The 24,499-nt window shown below is 50.5% G+C and overlaps 2 protein-coding genes and 1 long non-coding RNA gene across 6 annotated transcripts in view; 1 reads left to right on the top strand and 2 right to left on the bottom strand.

Annotated features, from left to right (window-relative positions):
• Window positions 1-8,256, bottom strand: part of LOC127593804 (uncharacterized) — a 52,376-nt gene extending 44,120 nt beyond the window's left edge. For all 3 annotated transcript variants that reach the window (XR_007960515.1, XR_007960514.1, XR_007960513.1), the window contains exons 1-2: window positions 8,110-8,256; window positions 7,587-7,646 (exon numbers count right to left, since the gene is read on the bottom strand). This is a non-coding gene — a long non-coding RNA (uncharacterized LOC127593804). The remainder of the gene's footprint in view (window positions 1-7,586; window positions 7,647-8,109) is intronic.
• On the top strand, window positions 5,114-8,309 carry chrm2a (cholinergic receptor, muscarinic 2a). Of its 2 annotated transcripts, XM_052055432.1 has the most exons (2): window positions 5,114-6,370; window positions 6,463-8,309. In XM_052055432.1, the coding sequence occupies exons 1-2, from the start codon at window positions 5,117-5,119 to the stop codon at window positions 6,613-6,615; spliced, it is 1,407 nt and encodes a 468-aa protein (XP_051911392.1). In that variant the 5' UTR covers window positions 5,114-5,116; the 3' UTR covers window positions 6,616-8,309. The 2 variants fall into 2 exon arrangements, with proteins under 2 accessions (XP_051911392.1, XP_051911391.1); XM_052055431.1 differs by having other exon boundaries at window positions 5,114-8,309.
• A 1,041-nt stretch (window positions 8,310-9,350) lies between these two features.
• On the bottom strand, window positions 9,351-24,477 carry ptn (pleiotrophin). The gene is given in 7 exon segments (XM_052055446.1): window positions 9,351-9,705; window positions 13,334-13,495; window positions 14,258-14,338; window positions 14,341-14,430; window positions 14,691-14,791; window positions 24,054-24,120; window positions 24,293-24,477. Coding segments are annotated over 6 exon segments (507 nt in total). The 5' UTR covers window positions 24,071-24,120; window positions 24,293-24,477; the 3' UTR covers window positions 9,351-9,649.
• Between the last annotated feature and the right edge of the window lie 22 nt (window positions 24,478-24,499).

Here is a 24,499-nt window from a genome sequence, read left to right as displayed (position 1 = left end):
CTGGGGGGGTCTTGACAGATTCCTGCCGAGATACAATGTAAATATTTAGACAGAGCGCTACCATCCTTCCCATCAACAAGCCCAAGGGCTTTGTATTCCCTTCAGAATGTTAGGCTGTATATTTTCCAAGGAGGTGGCCGCCACCCCCCAGGAGCAATGCTATTTCTTTTTTATTTTTTTGGCTTCCCTCCACTCAAAGGTAGAGTCTGGGCAACATCTCACTGAGTGCGCACTGAGCCAAAAGACAACACCAAGGACGGACGATTCCGTCTTGAGTGGTGCTTCAGTGGAGAGGAAAAATAAAACCTAACGAGAGGAGCTCATTCCGAGCTGACGGGTGGGCTCTAAATCTAAAAATTGCTCCCAAAACGTGCCCACGAAGAATTGAACTCTCCATAGTTGGTCAGCCTGGTGGTCTACTTCCTGGAATTTATGTCAGAGGAAATAAGACCGAACAAGGAGAAGCTTTTTTCCTTTCGTGGTCGACTCCCGGGCTGAGTCTAAATGGAACATTTTCAGCCAAAAAGTTCCCATGACCAGAGCAAAGCTACTTACTTGGTCACTTTATGTCCAAGGTAGGAAAAAAAAATGAGCTTCTCAATCCGAACTGTAATGTCGGATGTGGATGGCAATTAACACGTTGGAGAAACAAGCTGTGATCATGTGATCAAAGTTAATGACTCGGACGTTCCCGGCGGGATCCGTCAAAGGAGCGCAAAGCTCAAACTGGCTGTGGAATTCCGAGAATCCTCAAAAAGGTGCCCTCCCATCAACACGTTTGAGATTGCAACCACACGGCAGCATTTGTGAAAAATGGCCGTGTCACTTGCGACCTCCGTCAACGCCAAAGACACACACACACGCTTCTGTCCCACCCCCCCTACGAAAATGTGTCATCGTCGGAAAACAAAAGGACAAAAAGAAGAGGGATGATGAAGACGGACCATCTCGCACGCGTAATTTCAATATGCGTTGATAACTTAGTCGAGAATCCTCCTCTGACTTGCCTTTAATTAGCACATTTCCATACATCGCAAGATAATAGCTTCGCTGGAGAAGAGGCACGAGGGCGGCTGTGATGGCTTTACGCGGCTTCACCTGCAGCAATTTGCTTCCACTCCGCCTCGACGGGGAGCTTTAGTGTCTTATTAACGTTGATCAGATATCAGCGAGACGCGGCAGCTGTTCATCGCCGCCCTCGGGCTACGAGAGCGCAAAACTTTTTCCAAGTGGATCGGTGCGGCTTGAGAGACGTCTCTGGTCTTTTGCTTGCGTAAATTTGGCCCGAGCGTACGCAGAGATTACTGAACCAGAGTTCTGCTAAATAGAAAAAGTCCAAATGAGAGCGCTTGACGCCGCTAAATAGTCAATTGACGAAGCCTCGGGTTTAGAATTAGCGCGCAAATATATTTTTTTTAATCGTTCAGCATGTGATCCTATTATCAGACATAGACGTCATGGCTCAAACGCTACCTGGACTCCAATTTGTATACTTTCACTAGCTTATCCGAAACAAAAAGGCCTCGGTTGATCGTCGTCATAACTCCGAGGAAATGGATCTTCCGCTCGGCCGGGAACGGCATCGTCACGCATCCGCGTAATGCGCCTCCCCTATCGCTGGCGCTCGTTACGATCATTTCCCAAGAAAGCCGTTAGCGCGCCGCCTTGCTCGATCACACGCCGCCTCTGGTACGCACCTGTTTCTCCGACTGGCGCGCATTCCGATGAGCTGGCTTATTACGGAGCGAGCCGGCCGCGAAGAGGCTTTGCGCAATTGTGTTGCTTCTGGGGTTTCGGCTAAAGACTGTCCCGTGTGGACGTTTTAAAGAATGCGCGCTGCGCTGCGGTTTTCTTTTGGCTCTGCGGCAAACAAACAGTAAGGTCACCATCTGCGGTATGATCATCGGACCCCGTTAATTCTGATCTGGGGCTCGGACGCGATTAGCAAATAAAACCAAGCGGGGTCGAACCTGTTGCAGCGGCTCACAACTCGGCCTTGAGCGATTAGCAATCATAGCGCTATTTTACAATTACATTTACGACAGAAAAACTTTTTTTCGAAAAATACCAGTAAGAACAAAACGAGCCGCGGAACCCCGACAAATTCTTAAGTCATCCGCGGAATGTTGGCGCCAAACTAAATATCTCTAATGGCGCGGCCCGGCTTCTCCGCATGGCTCCGGCTGGCTGGCTGGCTCGCACTCATCCTCGATGGAAAGCTGGCGCTCATTAAGATAGAGGCCGATAGCGATGACAGAGAAAAGGCAGGCATGGCATGGCGGCGGGAGAGGGGGGGGGGGGGGGGGGCGAGATAAAATGGGCGCCTGTTGGATTTGTTCTACTTCATTGTTCCTGCGTTTGGCCGCCCCCCCAACACATCCTCCTGTGATTCACAGCAAAGCGATAAAGAAGAAGCAAAGCAAAATGTTGCCCTTGGACAGTTTGTTGCTATTTACAGGCCCCCCCCACCTTTAACTGCGGCGGGCCCACAGATGGCAACAAGCGAGGCAAAGCGCACCTTCTTCGGCGCATAACAGGCAGCAGACGGTGACAAAGTGTCAAGACGCGAGTGCGACGTGACGCCGTCGATCACGAGTGGCCATCGAGAGTCCGCGCAATCCATCCGGCGGCGTCGTCGGAAGTAAAGCCGAGCGAACGGTAATCCTCCACCGACGGACCCGTCAAGTCGAGCCGTGTTGTGACAGCACCCACTTAGCCAATGTTCCCGGAAAAAAAAAAAAAAAAAATCTCGTTTACCCCCCCCACCCAACGTGAGATTAGCGGAGGGATAATGCAACACCTGTCAGGATTTGATCCCCCCACTTACATCCTGCTCAAAGGAGATACGTCTGACTAAAACTCGTTAGCCAAACTTCGCCTCTGGAAATTAGATATTCAGCGATCTGTGACGCAACGAGCCCAAAGAACCCCGCCCCTGATAAAAAGCAAACACAAGCCGACTTGTGCCAAATATGATTAATCGCACTCGGCGTGAGGCTTGAGCACCAGAATAGAAATAGCTCACAGTAGGAGTCCATTTTGTTTTTTTGAGCACTGAGGTTTAATCCATGTACAAGTGGATACCTGGAACAGTACCCAAAAGAAGCAGAACCCAAAAATCTGGGGGGGCGGGGGTGAGACTGGGTACAAAAACCCATTTCTGTACTCTTAATTATAAGACTCGCAGGTCACGGTTGGCCAAGCTGATCCCAAGAATAAATCGAGAAGTCAAGTGACATGAAGCGCAAATCACAGAGGGGACGAACGAGCGCGGCAACTCGACATCGTTACCCTCAAAAGCTATTTCGAGCATACGAGTTGGGTTAAACCGGACATGCGCTTCTGCTCAAAAGAGACGACGTGATGATCGATCGGGAAAGAAAGTCTGCAAAATTTGATCTCGCCTTCCATACCATGTTGACAAATTCAATTCATTCGAAACGGTTTTCAACCTTCGTTCTTGCACGGGTGATTGGTGGAAAGAGAGAAAATCTTGAGTGCGTGGAGCCACGCCGACCTCCTCCCGGCAGCCCCCCCCCCCCCCCGGCCGCGCGGCCGCAATCACGGCTTTTGCATTGCGGTCACGCTCGTCGGCAAATGGCAAATAAACGCCGGCCCGAGTCCTTGATGATGGCGAACGCAGACGGTGATTGGAAATGGAAATGCTACGGGTGGGCGCGCAGGTGCCCTCCCGGATTTATCCGGGATCCGCAGAAGTAAAAAAAGTGAACCCGGAGCACCGCTTTAGATGCGCAGCTGGCAAATCACAGCGTGGGCGTCAAAACGCCACCGTTGCCCCCTCGCCGGCAAAAAGCGCCGACCCGTTAAAGCGGCTTCCAATGAAAGAGGCAACAGGCCCGCCTGTGTGAAGCACCAAACGCTGGGGGGGGTAAAAGGGAGCTGCGAAGGGGCGAGCTCGGCCTTTTTTTTTTTTTTTTTTTTTTGCGCTCCCTGATGGGCAAGAAGCAATTTTCAGCTCCGGTGAGCAAACGGCGGATGGCGACGAGGAACAATACGGAAAGCTCATTGGGGGGGGCACGGTGGCGTCCGGCGGGCTAATACCTGAGACAAAAGAAGCCATTTCGATATCTGCGTGAGGTATGTCGGCTTGAAAGGAAGCTGGCACCGGCATTGTGTTCATCGGTCAAAGGGCGCGATCGTCGGCGTCGGCGTTCTGATGAGGTTGGGGCGGAGGTGCGGTAGGGGGGCCCGATGATTGATAGCTAGGCTAAGATAAGTCGCCGCAAATCTCCCCGGGCGACCGCTCACTCAGCATGCTGGCAAGTCGACAGCATCTTTCCATTCGGGCACCTCTGGGGGGCTGTCAAGTCAAGAGGAGGCGAGTGTCCAACGGGGCACACCAGATGGATTTGTTTGGACTCTCGTGCGAGTGTCCGAGCGCTCAGGTGCGCCGAGGATTAGGTGGAGGACAAAGAGCGACCACCTTTGGGACCGCGCCGCGACCATCAGCGCTGGCGCTCTAATCCGCCGGGCGGGAACAAAGCGTGTCCCGTTCGTATTGTCGCGCTTTGCCGGCGTAAGTCGGCAGCGTTGAACGTTTGATGGGGATTAGGCCGTTTTAGCTTCATGCCCCAGCGCCACCGCTGGCCATTTGTGGCACTGCGGATAAGTCAATGCACTCAAACGCCGCGCTAGTTGCTATGTAGCAATTAGCGAGAGTGGATCGCTCGAATATTTAGGACAATTCAACCTCCTCGAGTTTTATATTATCTTTGATCAATGTCATTTTTTTTTTCTTTTTTAAAGAAGAGGAGGGGGGGGCGTTCTAAACTTGATCTTGTTTCATTTTAGTTAAACAAAAAAAAAAAAAGATCCATTCATTTCCGACCATTTAAATGTCAAACTTCTGAACATTTTCCTCAAGTCTGGAGGGGGCCTTGACAGCACAATGCAATAAGGCGACGTGACAACGGAAGGCGCCGCCTCGACGATTGTTCGCCCGGAGGTTCTCAAACAGATGTCGAGGCGGCGCGTCGGCTTAGCGGAATATTAACACGCTAACGCGACGGCGCTTTTCATTTCAAAGGCTCTAAAATATCTTTGTCACGGCAAATGTCGTTTTGCGCTCACCGCAGGTTGTCGGCGAGCCGGTGCCATGGACGCGCTGAATTTCAGCTACTGGAACGCCTCGGAAGGCAACGGCACCGAGGCGGCGGAGGAGCGCGAGGGCTCCTACAAGACGGTGGAGGTGGTGTTCATCGTGCTGGTCGCCGGCTCGCTCAGCCTGGTCACGGTGATCGGCAACATCCTGGTCATGCTCTCCATCAAGGTCAACAGGAACCTGCAGACCGTCAACAACTACTTCCTCTTCAGCCTGGCGTGCGCCGACCTCATCATCGGACTCTGCTCCATGAACTTGTACACGGTCTACATCGTCATCGGGTACTGGCCGCTGGGCCCGGTGGTCTGCGACTTGTGGCTGGCGCTCGACTACGTGGTCAGCAACGCCTCGGTCATGAATTTGCTCATCATCAGCTTCGACAGGTACTTCTGCGTCACCAAGCCGCTCAGCTACCCTGTCAAAAGGACCACCAAAATGGCGGGCATGATGATCGCCGCCGCCTGGGTCCTGTCCTTCATCCTGTGGGCGCCGGCCATCCTCTTCTGGCAGTTCATCGTGGGCGGGCGGACGGTGCCGGAGAAGGAGTGCTACATTCAGTTCTTCTCCAACGCGGCCGTCACTTTTGGCACGGCCATCGCCGCCTTCTACTTGCCCGTCATCATCATGATTCAGCTCTACTGGCAGATCTCCAGGGCGAGCAAGAGCCGCGTCAAGAAGGATCATCGCAAGCCATCGGGAGGCCACGCGCAGCGGCCCCCGTCTCCCGCCAAGCGCGGGAACAAGCCCGACAACAACAACATACCCGCCGAGAACGCGGCCGCCTCCCGGAGCCAGAACGCGGAGGACAGCGGCAACCGGCACGGCGGCGGGATGCAGAACGGCAAAGCGCCCGCCTCCGCCGCGGCGGAGGGCGAAACCGAGGCCGACGAGGCGGCGGGGGAGATCTGCGCCGCCGGCGAGGAAAAGGAGAGTTCCAACGACTCCACCTCGGGCAGCGCGGCCGCGTCCCACGCCAAGGACGAGGAGACGCCGCCGTCGGCCGCCGATTCAGACGCCGGCCCGGGCCGCCCGCCACCCCGCCGGCGCGCCAAAGCGGGCGTCTCCAAACTGACCTGCATCAAGATCAAGGCCAAATCCCCCAAAGGTGACTGCTACACACCGTCCGGCGCCACGGTGGAGATTGTGCCGGCCTCCGAGCGGCAGAACCACGTGGCCCGCAAGATTGTCAAGATGACCAAGCAGCCGCCCAACAAGAAGAAGAAGGCGGCCCCGTCGCGGGAAAAGAAGGTGACCCGCACCATCATGGCCATCCTGGTGGCCTTCGTGGCCACGTGGACGCCTTACAACGTCATGGTGCTGATCAACACTTTTTGCTCCAGCTGCATCCCCAACACGGTGTGGACGCTGGGCTACTGGCTGTGCTACATCAACAGCACCATCAACCCGGCCTGCTACGCCCTGTGCAACGTCACCTTCAAAAAGACCTTCAAGCACTTACTGCTCTGCCAGTACAAGAACATTCGCTCCGCTAGGTAGACATTTCCAAAGACTACGGCGCCACGCGGATCATTTGGTGCGATCGACCGTCCGTTTCCACCATTTCTCTTGAGAGGCCATTTTCTTTCACACATCATGACATCGCACATACTTGTGGGTGGCGAGAGCTCAAGTAAAGCGATCGTTTATAAAACATTCTGAAATGTCCGCAAAGAAATCGTAGCATCAGTAGGCTATGACACAGGCTACAACATTTTTGCGCGCCACAACGGGACAACAGGGCTTCCTGAATTTAAACCTCACGCGTTCTAGGTTCAGCGACAACACCTGTAGATAACTGTACAAAGCTGCTTTGTGTTCACTCTGAATCTTCTCCGCAAATCCCCGAATCATACCCACAAATTGGAGACTTTTTTTCCCATTAATTTAGATTCCTGCCTGCATCCATATTGCTAAATTCTATTCGCGATGATTTTTAGCGCTGGTCTCAAGCTTTTTTTTTTTGTGGACAAGTTCTGAAAATTTTAAGGAAAGAAAATGGATCATTCATCACGGCGTTTTGCTCACTCGGCTCTTTTTGTCAGACTCATTTTTTGCCGTCGCCACCTAATAACATATTTATGCGTGCTGCCACATTAGGCAGCATCCAACAGGTAGCTAAAGCTCAGAGTTTATTCGTGTTTGTTTGGAGTGTGAGGATCACTGTATGCGGGTGCGAGTTTATATACATTATGTGTGCGTGCTGATGCGTGGTTGTGGGCTCCAAGTGCGGAGTTAACTTCGGATCGCACCTTTACCGGCTTCTAATTTAAAAGGGCTACTTTTGTCGTCTTTAATGCCATATGGGCACATTAGCATCACGTTAGCGTTTTTATTGGACTCACCGTCACACGCGCGAAAAGTTTTTCAAAGAGGCCTCAATGGTGAGGATTTACAAATGTGACATTTCTAACTCGCATTCCCTTATGTTTCAAAATGATGACAATAGTAACATTATTCCACTTACCAGAAGGGTTGATTTGTCCTTTATCCACTCACGATCGATTTGAGACCCCGGTTTTCGTTGCTGTCCCCTGGAGGCATGGAGGAGGACCACATCAACACAATTTCTTTCATGGCAATTGATATAAAACTGGTTTATAAGTGCCAAGAAACAATTCTAGCAAGTATTTTTTTTAACATGAATCGTCAAATAACATGTTCTTGGTCAAGGAAGATTTGTGGGGAAATGGTGGGAAAACTGGTCAAAAAGTAAACAACAATAGCTAAAATGTCATTTTCCTCACAAAGTTTGTTTCACTTGACCGAGGTCATGAGAAAAGTAACATTATTACAAAGGGGAACTGGTGTCTTTTTATCCACCTCGATGAGGGTTGGACGTCCTTTATGAACGTAAAACGAAGGCTGTAATGTCTCGTTTAGCTAGCATGTCATTTTCCCCACGCCGTGGCTGGAAAGTATATTATTATAATATTAATATGAATATTAAAATGATGACACAGCACCGGTGACAATTGTAACATTATGACACTTACCAAAAGTGTCGTTTGAGCTTTTTTCTCTCTTGGAACAACCTTCGCCGTGGGAACATCTGCGGTTGTGTACAAATTCATCGTCTACAAATTTGGAGGGAAAATACACATTAATGGTCAAATGCTGCCCCCTCGAGGCATGGAAGACCTAATTAAAATATGACTGGGTGGGGAATTCGACCCATTAATTTTTTTTTTTAATAAAATGATCAAATCTGCCCTCGTTCCAATGTGGACGTCCGGGCGTTCCATTGTGGGAATTCCGGAATCCCCCCCCCCCCCCCCGTCTTTATTCCACGTCGTCTCCATCGTCGTCTTCATCGTGCCGTCAGAGCTAATCGGGCTCCTCTTCACACGGCTTACGTCAAAGGGCTAAAATCCTCCTACGTGGTGGAAATGTTGGGGGGGGGGGTCACAAAAAAAGTTTGCGGAACTAGTGACAAATGGAAAATATCGCCAGATTGTACGGAGCAATTTCAAAGTGCCTTAGCCGGAATGACAAAATGCTAATTGCTCTTTCAATGTGAATGTGTAAGCTCTGAGCTCCAGCTACTTTCATTGAACAGCTGTCATATTTGTGTCCATATTTGCGGTTTGCACGCACGCGCACATGCAGACGTGAACGCGCGAGCATCTGACCGGAGATTCCAAACAGGCTTCCAAAAGACACCCCTCCATCTACTCACCATTTCACACACAATTTATAATCTGTGTAGAAATCGTTCCGTTTCAAAGTGTACAGAAACTTTTGTGTTAAAATGGTTTATTTGTTGTTGTTTTTATTTTAATAAGAATAATGACGTGCATTTCTGTGGGCATGATTTGCAATGTTGTGCGGATGGATCACAAAAGTGGACACAGAAAAAAAAAAAAACATTTGGCCTCACCGCCAACTGCATTTTTGTTGCATTTGTAGATGTTTGTGTGTGTGTGACTTGTGGGAAACAAAAAGTTTGCTATGTAAATACAGATATATATATAGAAATATATACGACGACATATGTAAGAATTGGAAATGCACATTCGCGTATTTCATAGCCTCCGAAATCCCCCCCCCCCCACCCTCTTTTACCCACCCCTCTTCTACAGACCCCGACCCCCAGTACAGTCAATTGACAATTTTTCATGCATCTTAATGGTTAAAACTTGTGCCATATTCTTTCAGGATGAAAATAAAAATGTTTAAAAAAAATCTCTTATTCCTTTATTTGCATTCTGGGAAAATGAAGGAAGCCGGGTTTGGGCTGGAAGGGATTTTAATACCGTTGAGGATTAATAGAATTAAAGAAGAAAAAAAATGGGGTAAATTGAGGTAACGACAAATGAAAAGCAGCAATCGGAAGGATATAATATTCCAGTGAATTGGTACTGATTATGTGATTAAATCTAACGTCTTTGTTTCTAAAGAAGACTAAATATAAACACTACGGGTCTCATTTGCACGGGCTTTCTCCTGCCGCAGCCTAAGGGACAGTCGACGCCACCCTCCTCTTCATCTTCATCCACTGCGCCTTCTTCATCATCATCATCATCATCATCAGTCCATTTGGCCGCGCTCTCGCTTCTTGCCTTCTTTCTTCTGCTTCTTGGCATCTGGAGGACCAAGAAAAAAAAAATGAATCAATGTATAAAACGAGGGGCAAGAGACTGTCATGTAAACGATCCCTAAAATTGCTTCGCCTTCAAACGAAGACACATCTCCAATGTCATTTGATGGACATTCCCACCAAAAGTTTCGGGTTGCCGAGTGAAACCAATTTCGGGGGTGGGGGGAATCTTCCAAAGCTTTGACGTTTTTACAGCAAGTCATCAAAGTTTGCCGCCGCGCTCCTCTCACACTCAATGACGGATCCTCACCGTTTCGCGCTTCCAATTCTGACGCAATCAGACAACATTTCAAGGAAGAGTTCATCTTTGAAGGACCCCCCCCCTGCAATTGAGACTAAAATACCCGCTTCGGAATCGGGACTCCCGTTGGACACGTTCAAAGGCTGTTTGAGTGACAGCTGACTTCTAATGAAGGCAGGCAGAAATTGGCTATCGCACACGGGCGCACTTACACACGAGGCAGGGCGACGGCAGAAGGAGTGCGGCGCGACCGGCAATCTCAGGCTAAGATGTGATTTTCCCTGTCTGCCGGTTGGGAGATAAGCCCCCCCCCCCCACACACACACACACACTCCCGAGAAGCAGAGAGGTTACCACGGGAGACAGGATGGGGATGGGGTAGAAGAGATACAGTCGGCCTCCGGCAGACGGATCAGAGGGTTTAGGCGAGGGAGGTGGGGGGTCGGGGGGGGGGGGGGGGGAGCAAACAAAAGGACTCATGTTTAACCTCCACCGGGATCCTGTGTTTGCGATTCCAGAAAAGGTGCAAGGACGGGAATGCAAAGGATTACGATTGCAGATTGAGACTATCTTTTAGCAGATACCGACAATTCGGGCAGGGAGCTCCGCGGTGGATTATTATTATTATTATTAATTTTTTTTTCAAATTCATTCCCCAAGAGCCAGTTTGACTTTGCAACATGAAAGTAGACCCAGAAAAAAAAAAAGTATCAAGAAGCAATGCTTGAGCGCACACAGGATGTCCGCCATTTTGTTTGGAAGTGATCTTTTTCAGCATCATTTACTTTGTCCTCCTTTGAAAATTCACTCCCAAAAGCTCGTTACACTTAACTTGAAATTTGGTCAACATGAGAAGACCCACAAAAAAAACAAAGGACAAAGGAAGTAAGCCATGTTGGGTTTTTTTGAGGGGGGGCGAGTAGGCCATTTCCAGTGATACTTCTCCAGTCGTATTTTGTCTCATTGTTACCGATTTTGATGCTGAAACGCAACTTCCTCTCATTTTCGTGCCGCCGAGCAAAGTGCATGCGGCATCGTAAATATGCGCAAATGAATGCAATGTTTTGGATTTTCCTACAGACAGCAACAAAAAAAAAAGATGGCTCAGGCACATTCGGCCCCTCGGGAATATCAAATGTGCTTCCCCTCCGAGTATGGGCAAAATGCAGATTGAAAGGTAAAAAAAAAAAAATAATAAGCGAGCCTGGCTCCACCAAACAATGCTTTCAGTGTTTGTAATAAGCAGAATTTGGAGACGGATGGTCGGCCATTACAGCAAATGTTGTTTGTCACACAAAACGAAAGAACAGACGGACCATTTGCGCTCAAATCACGTGGACTTTTGCCCCATAATAAGCCCCCTCGTGTTGGTCCGCGTGGGGGGGAAACCTCCACCGGGAATGATGCAGCTTCATATGCAGCATGAAAATTCCCGTACGAAGAGAAGACGCGAATACGAGTTCCAGAAAGTAAAACAGGGCCGACTTCCCCCGCTAGCGTGTTTTTCTGTGTCCTTTCCAGGTTGTGATGTTGCCCCAATCACATCGCAGCTAATCGAATTCCTCCGGCTTAGCTGAGCGGTCATTAAAAGGGAATTGAATTGGATGCGGGAGCGCCGCCTGCCCCCCCCCCCCCCCCCCCCCCCGCTGTTCGCTCCGCATTACTGCAAACGATATGCACTGCGACAAGAGGACGCCGTTGCCTCTAATTTAACAAATCAACAGGACAATAAAGTTAATGACAAAGTTCACGAATAGGGAAGGCTTTACTTTTTCTGGTGCCCGGGCGGGGGCGCGGCGGGGGGAGGGGGGGGGGGGTATTTTGGATTTCCTTGTTTGAAATAAACACGGAGGGATTTTCGGATTCAATTTAGTCACAAATGAAAATATCAAATCCTAATTGAGCAAATAGAAGCTCCCGCACGATGCCGAGTGCTACGTGCGGCGCTCGGACCTCTCGCGGGACGCAAAACAACCACCGCCTAAGTACAGTTCAGTTGTTTTGAACTTTTTTTTTTGTACATCTCATTTGCATTTGGCTTTCGGGAACTGTTTTGTTTTTTTTTTTTGAATTTTTAAATTAGCATAATGCTACAGTGGCTAACGCTAATATGATATTGTCCTCGCACGCGCTACTGCGGGCGTTCGCGCGGCCTGACGCGTCATCTGCCCGGCGCGATAAGGCGGACGCTTCGCGAGCGCTCATCGGCAATTTGGCAGCGCTCGCGGCACCGTGTTTGCGGGTCAATTGCGTCCCGGTTTGCAGAGCTAACAAAAAAGGCCGTCGACTCGCTCCCGGTCGACTCGCCGCCTCGCAGTCAAATATTGCGTGCGGCATTTGACATTCTCTCGTTGGGTGTTTTTTTTTTTGTATTCCTTCGGCGGGAGGCGGGGGTGAGAAGCTAACGGCTAAAGCTAAAGTCCGGCAATGCCGCTTGAGTGATCTTACCACATGATCGATTTTAATTGGATTCGGTCGTACCGTCATCGTAGCAAATTGCGCAATCGCATTGTCATCGGAGGGAATCGTCTGGCGCTCGGAGAGTATCGGAGCGCGTCCTAATTGAAGCGTGTGAAGGTTATGGTCACCGGAGCGCAGCGTGTCAGAATTGGGACGGCGTCCCGCGACCGCGGTGGTCGCATCAGCATGCGGGATGACGGGGGGGGGGCGAGTGTTTTGGCTGTTGTCGGCGGGGTTCGCTTCTTTGAGCAGACAGTCTTGCCGTGTCTGTGCGAGGCGCCGACGCGGCCATCCATAATTCATACGCCCGCTTCCAAGCGGGACTTACGGACGAGAAAACCACCCGCTTGCTATCTCCGACCCCCCCCCCCCCCCGACCAACACTGACTCCTTTATTTATTGAAGGGTACAGTCTTGTGGAGTCCATTTGAAACAATTGTGGGGGAGAATCTCAAGTGCAGAAAGTGAAGTGGGCTGGGGGGGCGGGGGGGGGGGCTGTCAGCATCCTCCCAAAGCACCGGAGGAACACTGTCAAGGTGCGCAACATTGTTCGAGTCTCTTTCTTGAAACAAGAATGAGTGCGGGGAAGCAAGGCAAGTTGCAAATCTCCGAGGGCGCTTGGAGAGGAACCTCCACACTTGACTTTCACATCCTGGGAACAAACCTCCACCTCCAACTCTTTGGAGTGTCCCTCTGTGGGTTTGAACTCATTCAGTTCCGGGTCAAGTTACCGAGAGCGAAAAAGAGATCCAGTGGACCGGGGCACATGCAAACTAGAAGGCTGCCAAAATATTAAAAATCGCATCTTGCCTCATCCTACCAACGTGTGACCGAATGGCGCTTTGTATTTGTACGCTATTTCTATCTCGGGATGACCGAAAATGGCGGCTCGCTGCGTCTTTGAGGCGCTCACCTTGCAGCTTGGCCTTGGGAATCTTCCCGCAAGGCTTACTGGCTGTGACGGTGGGGGCGCAGGTGGCGTCCATCAGCGCCCTCTTCAGCACGCCCGTCCTGTTCTTCTTGCCCGTGCTCAGGTCGCACTCCCCCCAAGCCTGGAAGTCGTACTTGCACTCCCCTGCCAAAGACAACAACATCTGAGTCGCTTATCGTCGGTGCCGCCGCCGCCAGATGCCGTTTCCTTCCCGCTCACTGAAACAGATGGCGGGGGGGCGGGCGTGACGGCACCCGCGCTAACAGATGAGTCCAATCAGAAGCGTCCCGGTTGCCGTTCGGTCCTGCAAATCATGTTCGGATACAATCTTGTCAGCTCAAATAACTCGCACGTATGCGCTTTGGCGCGATAGAAGCCGTAAGACACCTTCAATTCAACCCCCCCCCCCCCCCACCGCCCCCGCCACGCGTGCAATTTGCCCCCGGGAACGGCTGCCGTACGTCGTCGTTTGCACACGTGCTCGTATCGCTCTTGGCGTCATCTTGGTAAACTCGAGGGATGGGGATGGGGGGGCGGGGGGGGGGGGGGGGGACTGAAAATGAAAGACTTGCTTGTGGTCGCCGGGGAATTCTCAGGGTGCTCATCAAAGGAGGTATTGGGGGATTGTTGTCAGGAGTTGGGGATTGTTGGGGGGGTCCCAAGCGCTTGATAAAAAAGCCTTTAGTGTGTGGACGAAGCATCCTGGAATCTGGCAGGAAGCCCCCCCCACCCCACCCCCCAGCCTGCCTTCATGTGGGCCCGTGCACTCAGCGGACGCAAGACCAGCCGCAATGAAAACAAAGCGGGATCATGACGACAGCTGCTCCCAATATTTCCACCACCTCATGTCTACTTGCAGGAAGTGAAAAGTGCCCATCTTGGTTTATATGCGGGTGCGGTGCTGACCTCCGAACTTCTTCTTCCAGTTGCAGGGGATCTTGCAGCGCTGCGTCTTGATGGTCTGCTTGCAGTCGGCGCCGGCGCGGTGCCCTCGCGGGTGCCCAGGCCGCAGTCGCCCTCGTTGGCCACGCAGACGCTCCACTGCCACTCGCCGCAGTCCGACTTGCGCTCCTTCTTGCCTGCGACCAAACACCGCCGAGGTTCAACACTTTCGGGATTTTCGACGGATTCAAAACGGAGCGAAATACGAGTGCGATACTTCGTCAAATGGCTATTTGCCAAGGAACACACGTGGTGCAGCAACACAGACGAGCAGACAAAAGAGAATCAAAAATTGCCTAAACGAGGTCCGCCAACCCCCCCCCCCCCCCCCAAATTCTGTATCGATTTCTAAAATGATACCGAAACATCGACAAAGAGCCGTCCGATTTTTTGTCACCTTGTTTGTCGGATTTGCCGCCTTCGGCCGCCACGGCGGCGAGCACCAGCAGGGCCATGACGGCGGCTTGCGTGCTGCTCCACTGCTTGCGCCCGTGCATCCTGCCAAGGTCACCCACAAACAAACTTTTAACACCCGAATGACACTTTGCGCTTCACTTTGAACACGCTTTGACTGCGGAAAAAGAAATCGGGCGATTGAACGCGACGCCAAACACGCCCGCGCTATTGATCCGACGCTCGTTGCAAAACAGACCAAACGGCAAATCCTCATCGCGCCGACTAAAAAGGGACCCGACTGGTTTTGAAGATAAGACGGCGTCTGAGACTTTGGATGGCGGGATTCAGATGACTTCCATTAAGGCTTTGTCATGACTTTGTTCTCGGGGAACTCACAAGTTTTGGGAAGGGGGGGGGGGGGGCATTGTGTTATGGGGCATTGACGAGATTTCATTCCGGCGTAACTGAAAGAGGCACAAATGCCAAACTTTACCCGAGTGAGCACCGCACATCTACAGGCAACGGAAATCTGAGGGGGATTTACCGCCAAATAAAGTGCGGGTGTTCAAACAGCCAATTTGCCTCATTGATCCACAACACACAGCCGGGCCGCCCTCCCACACAATGAGTGAGCGATATTGAGACCGCAGATCAATAGTCACGCATCGCTCGGCGTTGCAGGCGCCCCCCCCCCCCATTTGTTTCCTTGTCTTTTCGAGTACACTCGGTCCTCATCAAAGCCCATCATGTGTCCCAGATGAACCCCCGAATGGCGGCCGCGAGGGCTCCCGCCCGCCCGCTCGCCCGCCCGCCTCCGCGATTGATTCCAGACAATAAACGGGGCTGACGTCCTTGAACAAAGTCGTTGGGAAAAAAGAGTGCAAACGTCTGCATATTGAACAGGATTTATTTGGAAGCCTTATTGCCGTTCCTTTGCCAAGCGCCGGCGGATGCCACTCCAGAGAAGGAAAACAACCTTGCGGAGAACGCGGAAAGAGCGAGGGAGGATCTGATAGCGGAACAGGAACGGAGAATAATAAAGGCGGGTGAAGCTAGTGGGAACCATCGAAACAACAAAGTGCGCTTGTAAGATGACTTTGAAAGGAAAACTCACAGGAATGCGTTCTTTATCCTCTGTGAAGAACGACAGATATGACCGCATTCACCAGCAAGCGTTCACGTACATCCACTTTTCATCACTTTCACTCGCAACCCAAAAAAAACTGGAATGACATTTGACGCCCCCCCCCCCCCCGGGCCAGGTAAAATCACCGATTGAAATAAATAAACAAGCCCGCGCCTACGAGCGAGGCGCACGAGCGCAACATGACCGTCTCCTTTGTGTGATATTTCCTAATAATATCAAACTCTTTCCGCTGAAGCGGCGGTGAGAATCCCGGCTCGCCTGCATCGCGCCGCCATTCCTCAGACGACGACTACATCCGCACACCCACGCCGACAGTATTCCCCCCCCACCCCCCCCACGGAGGCCAAACCTGACAGGAAGCGCGGCTCAATGTGCAACCCACGCCACCATCTCACACGTCATACAAAGGAAGGAAAAATAAAAAATAATAAAAACACCGGAGCAGATGCAGCACGCCACTCAAACGGGTCTAATTAATTTGAATCCTCGCCAATGCAGACAACACAAAGTAAAGCATCACAGCAGGCTCTAATGGAAATAAAAAGCCCCCCCCCCCGCCCCCCGCATCACTTCGGAGGGCGTCTCATCGAAACCACCATGGCGCCTCTTTTTTGTTCCATCCCATTGATTGGGCTGCACTTATTCTCTTTTGGAGCCCAGCGAGTGATGTACGTGCCTCCGTCCTGACTCCCGCGCTCGCCAATGGATTTTTCTTTTTTTTTTTTCTTTTTTGCCGTCGAAGCCGTCACACGTCGAGAAGATGACCTTATCACGGGCGTACTGGCCTCCGGCAGCTGGAGAGAGTTTTTTTGCCCGAAATGGAAGCAAAGGAGTTCACGGCGAAGCCGTGGAACGATCTTCAAACTCCGACGGGGCTTAATTGGATGTCGAAGTTTGGCCAAAGTACGAGCCCCCCAAAAACGGCTACTTCAAACCAACATGTCTAGTTGAAACTTTTTCTACATCCTTTTAAGACAGAACTTCCACCCAATTGGATGTCAATAAGGTCAACTGGTGTCAGGGCATCCATTTTTTTTTCTAACTTTCAAGCTCTGGAATTCGCCCAAAATGGCGACGACCCCAAACTAAAATGGCGCCTCCTAGCTTCTCAATTTGGGTGATGGCTCCATCAGACTTTGTCACACATTGATCTTATGATGGACTTGCAAACCCAATTTGGGCGAGCAATTAAACGGGTGTTGGGGCAATTTTCGGGTGATAACCGTCGATCGCTGCAATTAGCCAAACGAGCTAATTCAAACTAAAACGGCTGATTAGCTGTTCACATCAGAGGTCCGTCAGACTTTTTTTTTTTTTTTGCGTCTCCTATTACGAGAGATGATTTTTTTCCATCGTTGATTGACTGCTTCTGTCCGCAGCGACTCTCCACCATCATCTATTAAGATGTGAAGAGGCTCTCCCGGAGGGTTTTTCCGCGTTGTTCTTTCTGTTTACGAGCACATAATTAAAATGTCCACATTAATACCCGGCAAAAATGTGACGAGGAACAACACACTCACGGGAAATTCAACCCCCCCCACCCCCCCCGCTGCCAGCCTTTGTTTACCTTCGGCCCGCGCAACGCTGACACCGCCGCGACATTCCGCGTATCGAAGCCGGCTCGCAGATGCGCAACAACTCAATCCTCAACTCCGCTCGGGGAACGCCTTGACAGTCTTATTTCCCGACACGGGCGCCGGTGATTTACCCTGAATGAGGAGGGGGGGGAGGAGGCGGGGGAAGGGACATCCCTGATCGGTCGAGGAAGGAGCGCCAAAGCGCATCCTTCACCGAAAGTGCCTTGACAGTTCAAACAAGGGGATAGAAACGGTTGCAGCAACACAAGCGTGACAGAGTCGCCGTGAAAGTGAACGGCGGAAAATCCGCAGACGGGGTCTTGAAGTTGATCACAGCCATAGATGGATCGAGCCAATCGACTCCAAATACCCGCATAGTTCCTCCCCGCCCTCTGCTGGTTGTTTTTGTTTGTAAAGACCGGCTCGTCTTGCAAAACAAGGACAGTGGGCAGATTACTAATGTTTGTGACGAATGTTCCCGTTGCCTTCTTTCACCACAGAAAGAACCGGAATACTACTTCATGAATGCATGAACGACTCGTTGAATGCATCAGACACACCCGTGTTTACGCCTGGCATTCCTCAACGAAGACGAGCACGTTCTTCGGGATGGTCAGGATAGTGGAATGTCTTTTGCACATTTGGAGGAAAAGCTCCCCAGCCACCCCCCCCCCCCCCCCCCGATTCTCCTGCTTTCTATTCGCCGCTTTTCCTCAGAGGGCCCCCGCTCCCCATGGAGGTTTCATTCTGCTCATATGAATGGTCGTTGAGGTGGAGGGGGGGTCAGTGAATGCACCACTCGCTGTGAGCATCCTCATAACACCCCCCCCCCCTTCCTTCGCACTCTTACAGACCCTTTCACGTCACTCGCCTTCACACAGACACCCCCGCAGTGGCCTTATTGCTCCTCTGTAGAGAAGCGCTCCGAAAAGACACGGAGGAGGAGGAGGAGGACGAAGAAGACGAAGGCCCTTTGTGCTCTATAGACGGTGTCACATGGTCTCAGAGCACTGACATTCCCAAAGGTCTCCTTAAAGGCATAGTGAGCAAAAGGGTTTGAGACTTGTTTAGGAGTTTGGTTTGTCTCCCCCCCCCCCCCCCGCCCCCACCCATCAACCTGCAATCCACATTCCACTTGGAACTTACTCAGAAAACTTCTCCGGGCTCATCCGCCTTTGTCATTCCGACCACCACCTTGGGTTGACGCCTCATTTTGAAGGGGGTGAAGAGGTGGGGGTGGTAGTGAAGGGGTTGGGGGTGGGGGGGGGGGGTGCCTGTGCCAGGAATGCATATAAGACAGGAGAGCGTTTGCCGAGGAACGCCATGGCAACGGCAGCTGGACGGCGGCGATACAATACACCCGCTAAGGGTTTGTCATTCCGCTCAGGCCTGACCCAAATGGCGGCATCCTGGGAAAAAAAGTGGGCCGCGTCAAACAGTGCACAAGATGCCCATCGCAATATTAACCCACAAGTCACATCTTCAGATGACTTTCACATCTTGGTATCTCCAAATGTTGCGTTTGTAACTTTCATACATAACACTGACCTCCTTGCATCCGATACGCCTCATACGCAATGGCACCATCCTGCCCTCCGCTAGGCCTCAACGCAACCTCAGTGTTCATATCCTTCACATAGAACAACACCACGTGGAAAAGCCAGCCACGAAAAGCAGTGTTTTGCCACCGCCCCCCCCCCCACACACACACACACACTTACGCCATTGCACTTTTCATAAGTTTCTGAACTCTACCTCCAAAAGCAGGAACGTTCTCAGATCAACATTCTAAGCCCATGTCAAACCCTTTCAGCCGTCACAGGGACCCCACCAAAAAGTTTAGGCAGGACATTCTGCTTTTTCCATCATTCCTACATGGCAAAACAATCAAATGTTGGGAAAACTTTCCCAGAGTTTCGACCCAAAATTTAACCGACGCTTCAGAGAGGCCCCCCCGACTTCGCCGGAAGTAAGCACATCTGGCCGTTTCAAAACAAAGATGCACTTACTTGATCCCGAGGTCTGCTTGTTGTGTGTCGGGAGAAAAGTGTTCAAGTCCTCTAAGCTCTTTTCATCGGAATCCTCTGTCCTGCCTGCCTCGCCACTACGCCTTCTTTCTCTTTGTGGGCTGAGCATATCGTGTGTGTGTGTGGGGGGGGGGGGGGGGGGGGGGGGGTTAGGAGGGGGGGTCAGTGATGGTTGGAAGGGGGGTGCGAGGTTTATTGACTCATGTTCAGGAACTCATTAGCCCCAAGGTCACTCCAGGGACGCCCTGCCTGGAAGGAGATGGGAGATGGAGTCGAGACCCCGGCATGTCTGCAGGAGAGTCGACGAGGAAGATCAACAGAGGAAAGCGGAGAAGAAACAGACGCTTGCCACAAGCGAAACAGGAAGTTACATAAAGTACGGCAACGATCCGCGGAAAAGTAAGTCGGATCATGACAATCAATGCAAAATTGACTGGACTCGGGATCGCGCCGTGTGCACTTCCATTCTCACTTGATTAGAGTGGGATTATTTGGATTGTGACGTAATTGTGTCTGTAGATATTTTTAAACGTTTTTTTTTTGGTGGGGGAATAAAGTTCTAATCCTACCTACTGGCCCAATCTCTAATAGACGCTTTTTCACAATCACACAGTCTATTTACTTTCCTCCTGAAGTTGCTTTTCAGTCTTTATGGCTCATTTGTTGTTCGGAAGTCCAAATTTCGGGTCCCTGTTATTCTTTGCCACCTCTATTTGTTCAAATGATTTCGAAACAAATGAGCCGGAAAGAATGATCAACTTGGACGGAGACCCATTGCAAACTAGACACGGGTCTAAGACGCGAGCAGTAATCTCAAAATGAACAGGAAGCACAAATAATAAACAGAGTATCAGATTCTCGCAACCGGCGTCCATTGCACTTCCGCCCGTTTCGCCCGGCTGATGGCAATCACAATTAGAGCCAGCGCGCCCCCCCCCTCCCTCCCGCTGATAAGGAATCTCGAGCATTCCATCCGTCTCATATTCAAGTCATCAATAATCCATCTCATCCATTTGCGACCTCGGAATGCCACCCTCCTCCTCCTCCTCCCACGAGGACTCTTCCAGCGCGGGATACGCTTCACGAGTAGCCTGATATCATTTCCCTCCATTTGATTAAAGGAGATGAAATGATGAAAAAAAAAAGTTGTGCCGTGATCCGCAGCCGCGCTGACAGGAATCATGCATTACCGACGAGCGGGCATCCATTTCTTTGATCGATTTTTTTTTTTTTTTTATGATTAAAGTATTTGCTGACTAAATTTGTTGATGGAGAAGCGGCACGAGGCAAACGCTGCGGATTCTTGGATTGCGTGTTTGCTGGCTGGGAAGTCCAAAGTAGAGGCCAGCAGAACCGAACAATTTGCTCTTCAAACCAGCGGCTCGCTTGTATTCATAAAGTTCTCATCGAGATGTTAATATTTAAACCTCTGTGCTCCAGCTAATAAAAGTTAAAGAGATTTCATAATTTCCTGAGCGACATTCTTGCCAGACTTTAATCGTTTGGTTTTTTTTTTTGCCAGTCGCGCTGATGACAATCCTCACAATAAAAACGCCGTGATGAGTGCAGCCGGCAGTCAACATGGCCGCGATCGATCGATTAGGCAATAATCAGGCCGGCGTGAGCAAGGAAACACATTTATGGGCCCGACGCTGGAATGTGATCGGGACCTCCCTGGGGCACGGGAGGGTGATGGTAGCCAAGGGTTGGGAGGGGTCACGCAGGAAGTGAAACCCCGAGCCCGCCCCAACTAATGGAATTCAGATGGGTCGAACCCCTCCCCCCCATTGTGTCCGTCCTGTTCCATCACTTGATTTGGGAGTGACAATTCATCTGAAGGAGCCAAAACACTCCGACGTGAGCCGCCGAGCATGACAGATAGAAGAACGGGAAGAAGAAAAAAAAAACAGCACTCGCCCCAATTTGTCCCATGGGCGACAACCGCTCACCGTTTATTCCCGCACCCCCCCCCCCCCCCAAAAAACTCATTAATCTCTAATAATGACTTCTTTCCATCTTCCCGCTATAGCCTGCGAGTCTTATCGGTAATGGCTTTTCAATCTGAAGCCAAGAAAATGTCTCTTCTTTCATAAAAAAAAAAAAAAAAAGATTGGATTGGACGTTTGTTACCTTATTTTGCGCACCTAACTTCAACCGGGATGGCACGTTTGAACAACAAAGCCAATTGGTTCATTGAAACGATTGGGAAACGACAAAAACAAAGCTTTGAGTAAAAGCGGTGTCACACAAAAGGTCAATATGACGCTTTTTAATCAGGGATGCAAGAAAACTTTTTTCGATGCCATTTTTTTTCTTTTGTTTGTTTGTTTGTTTTTTTTATTTTTTTTTAGTCAGGCGTGTTGGAGGAGGGCGACATCTAAAGCAGGCTGTATGGGGGCTTTTGAGAGCACCTGGCCGTCGGCTACCGGGGGAAAAGACGCGCAGATTGTGAATTATTTGCGCGTGACGGCGACGGAATGCAAACGTGATGGATTTGTGGCCTCGTTTCTCCGTCAGACGAGCTGCCGGCAGTGCTGCCCTTTGCTCGCCTTTCCTGGCGGGCGGTCACGCAAATAAAAGCCCACCTGACGACGCAGCTGGGACCATCTGGGATCGGGATGAACTCGGAGCGAGCGCGTCAACAACAACAACAACAGAAGCAGCAGTGGGCGGTGGGGGGGGGGGGGTCAGGCGCAGGGGTCGCGTGGTGTGCAACTACGCCGCCGCGCGTGGCGTCGATGGGGTCGATGTGGCACAGTTCCGCCGCGTGAAAGCGGCGCCGGCGTCGATTTGGCGACCTTCAAGCGTGCCATGAAACAGAACTCAAATTACACAAGCTCAGAGTTGGAAACAAAACTGGCCCGTCATCCCATAACAACGCAAAATTGGTGGGGGGGGGGGGGGGCAATTTGGGATTGATCAGGAAGTTGGCCATTTTGGACAAAATCAGCCCCGATTGGGCGGCGCTAAATTACAGCGCGGCGCCATATAGAAGGAGAACTGTGACCGCAAGTATCGACACTCGCCGATTCACGGGTCGGTGAACTAATCGGTCGCATTTGTTTTCCATTGGTTCGGTTTTTGTTCAATGGAACAAAAACATTTCAAAAATGCAGCTTTTGTTGGGTTTTAAAACGTCAATGACAGTTACTGCAGGGACAAAAAAAAAACAACATAGAGCTTAAAGCCAGTTTAGCGTCATGCTAAGATACGATGCAAAATGCCAATGACGGGCTAATGTCCGTAATTTGTCATAACCTTTTTACACAACAGATACAAATGGTGGAGCAGCACATAAAGGCAGACAATATAGGCGATGCATCGAGGCGTGGATTATTTATTTGTTGTGAAAAATGAATAAAGCAAATAAAGCAAACACTGCCTAATTATTTCTCTCATTACGTCTTTAGTGTCTGATTTTATGACGCAAAAAAGTATAGAAAATTATTTACCTCATTAAAAAGTAAAATGCAACACTGTCCCTTCATCTAAAATGACAATCAAACTGATAATGTGTGACTCGTCACGAAACCTCCTCCACCTTCCCGTCATCTTTCACAAGGGAAAAACAAAAGCCGGGATGCAGGAGGTGGAACCCCCGCCTGCTCTGGGCTCTTGTGTCTCACTGCGTGCGTCGATTAAAATTACATCGCCGCAACGGCACATTCAATATTCAGCCAAATATGAATTATCTATTATACATGACCGAGGCACAATGTTGCCAGCGTGTCGCCGTGACGAGCAGAACGCTCGCTTGCTCGGCGCTTTTCTCCCCTTCCTCCGTTTCCATATTTGGACGCCTTGTGTGCATAATAAGGCTGGCTGTGGGGCGCATCGGTGCACCAGCGTGAGATAATAGCACTCCTTTTTATTGTCACAGAGCTATTCATTACCCATCCATTAGGTAGAACTGACAAACAGACATGACGAGTCGATGGAAAGTGCATCAAGCTCACTCGCAAGCCAAGCTGAAAGCGAGCTGTCTACAAAGGGAGCATCGGTGGGCGCACACATCGGAAGGAAAGGTCCTGAATGGCTACGAGATGGGTGAAATTCTTAAGCAGACATGAATAGTCGATGGAAATCCATCGAGCGCATGAAAATCATCAAAAGACATGACTATCGTAAATAGTAAACGATGCAAGTCGATGGACAGGTTCTCTCAAACGCATGAGCAGACACTACTAGTTGATGGAAATCCATTGATCACATGAAACTCATAAGACATTACAAGTCGATAAGACGGGCATAAATTGCTAGAAATCTATCAGGCAAACCCACAATCAGACATAACTAGTCGATGGAAATCTATTTGATGTAAATAGGAACGAGTCAGTGGAGGAAAGAAGGATCCCGATTGGTAGTTAGTGGAAAAGGGCGGGCCTTGCGGCTCCAACAGGCAATCAATATCTCAAAATCGCTCTCTCAATGTGGTGAAACTCACAGACGGACATTATTAGGGACCTCATTTCGAGCATCAGGCATACCCTTCAAGGAATGACAACTCTTCATAAATCGAATAACTTAAGTGAAGGGCGGACACGGGGGGGGGGGGGGGTGACTACTTTTTAGCACAACTGCATGGTCATCATAGTACAAAAAGTTGTGCTTACCACTTTTTTTGCTCCATGCAGTCGTATAATGGTCGTTCATCATGTCTATGTCCTGCAGGAATCCACCCTGTGAAGAGGAAAAAAGAAATGTAGACACCGCAAGAACGAAATACTCTTCTCAGGTACTATTGTGCTTGGATTCATCAAGTCCAAGTTTGCGTCACCACCGAAATGAGATGTTTCAGCGCCACCTGGTGGACGTGTGCAGAATGGAATTTTGATTTGAAACTGGATCGTACCCTTTTGGTGGTCCTGACTGCAGCTTTGGGGGTGCTCCCAAAGAAAATGTTCGACGCTCTGGATCTAGTCAAACAAGAGGTTGTCGTGGCTGCAGAGAAGAAGTTGGGGATTGAGGATATCAGGAGTTTTTGCCGCAAATTGTCAGGTGTATTGACGCCCTCAATCTCACCTGGAAGCTTCCTGGTTCGTTCTTCCTCAGGTGATAC

This window comes from Hippocampus zosterae, chromosome 21 (assembly GCF_025434085.1).
Source record: "Hippocampus zosterae strain Florida chromosome 21, ASM2543408v3, whole genome shotgun sequence".
Lineage (NCBI taxonomy): Eukaryota > Metazoa > Chordata > Actinopteri > Syngnathiformes > Syngnathidae > Hippocampus > Hippocampus zosterae.
Note: the sequence above shows the minus strand (reverse complement) of the source record. Positions and strands in the feature narration are given on the sequence as shown.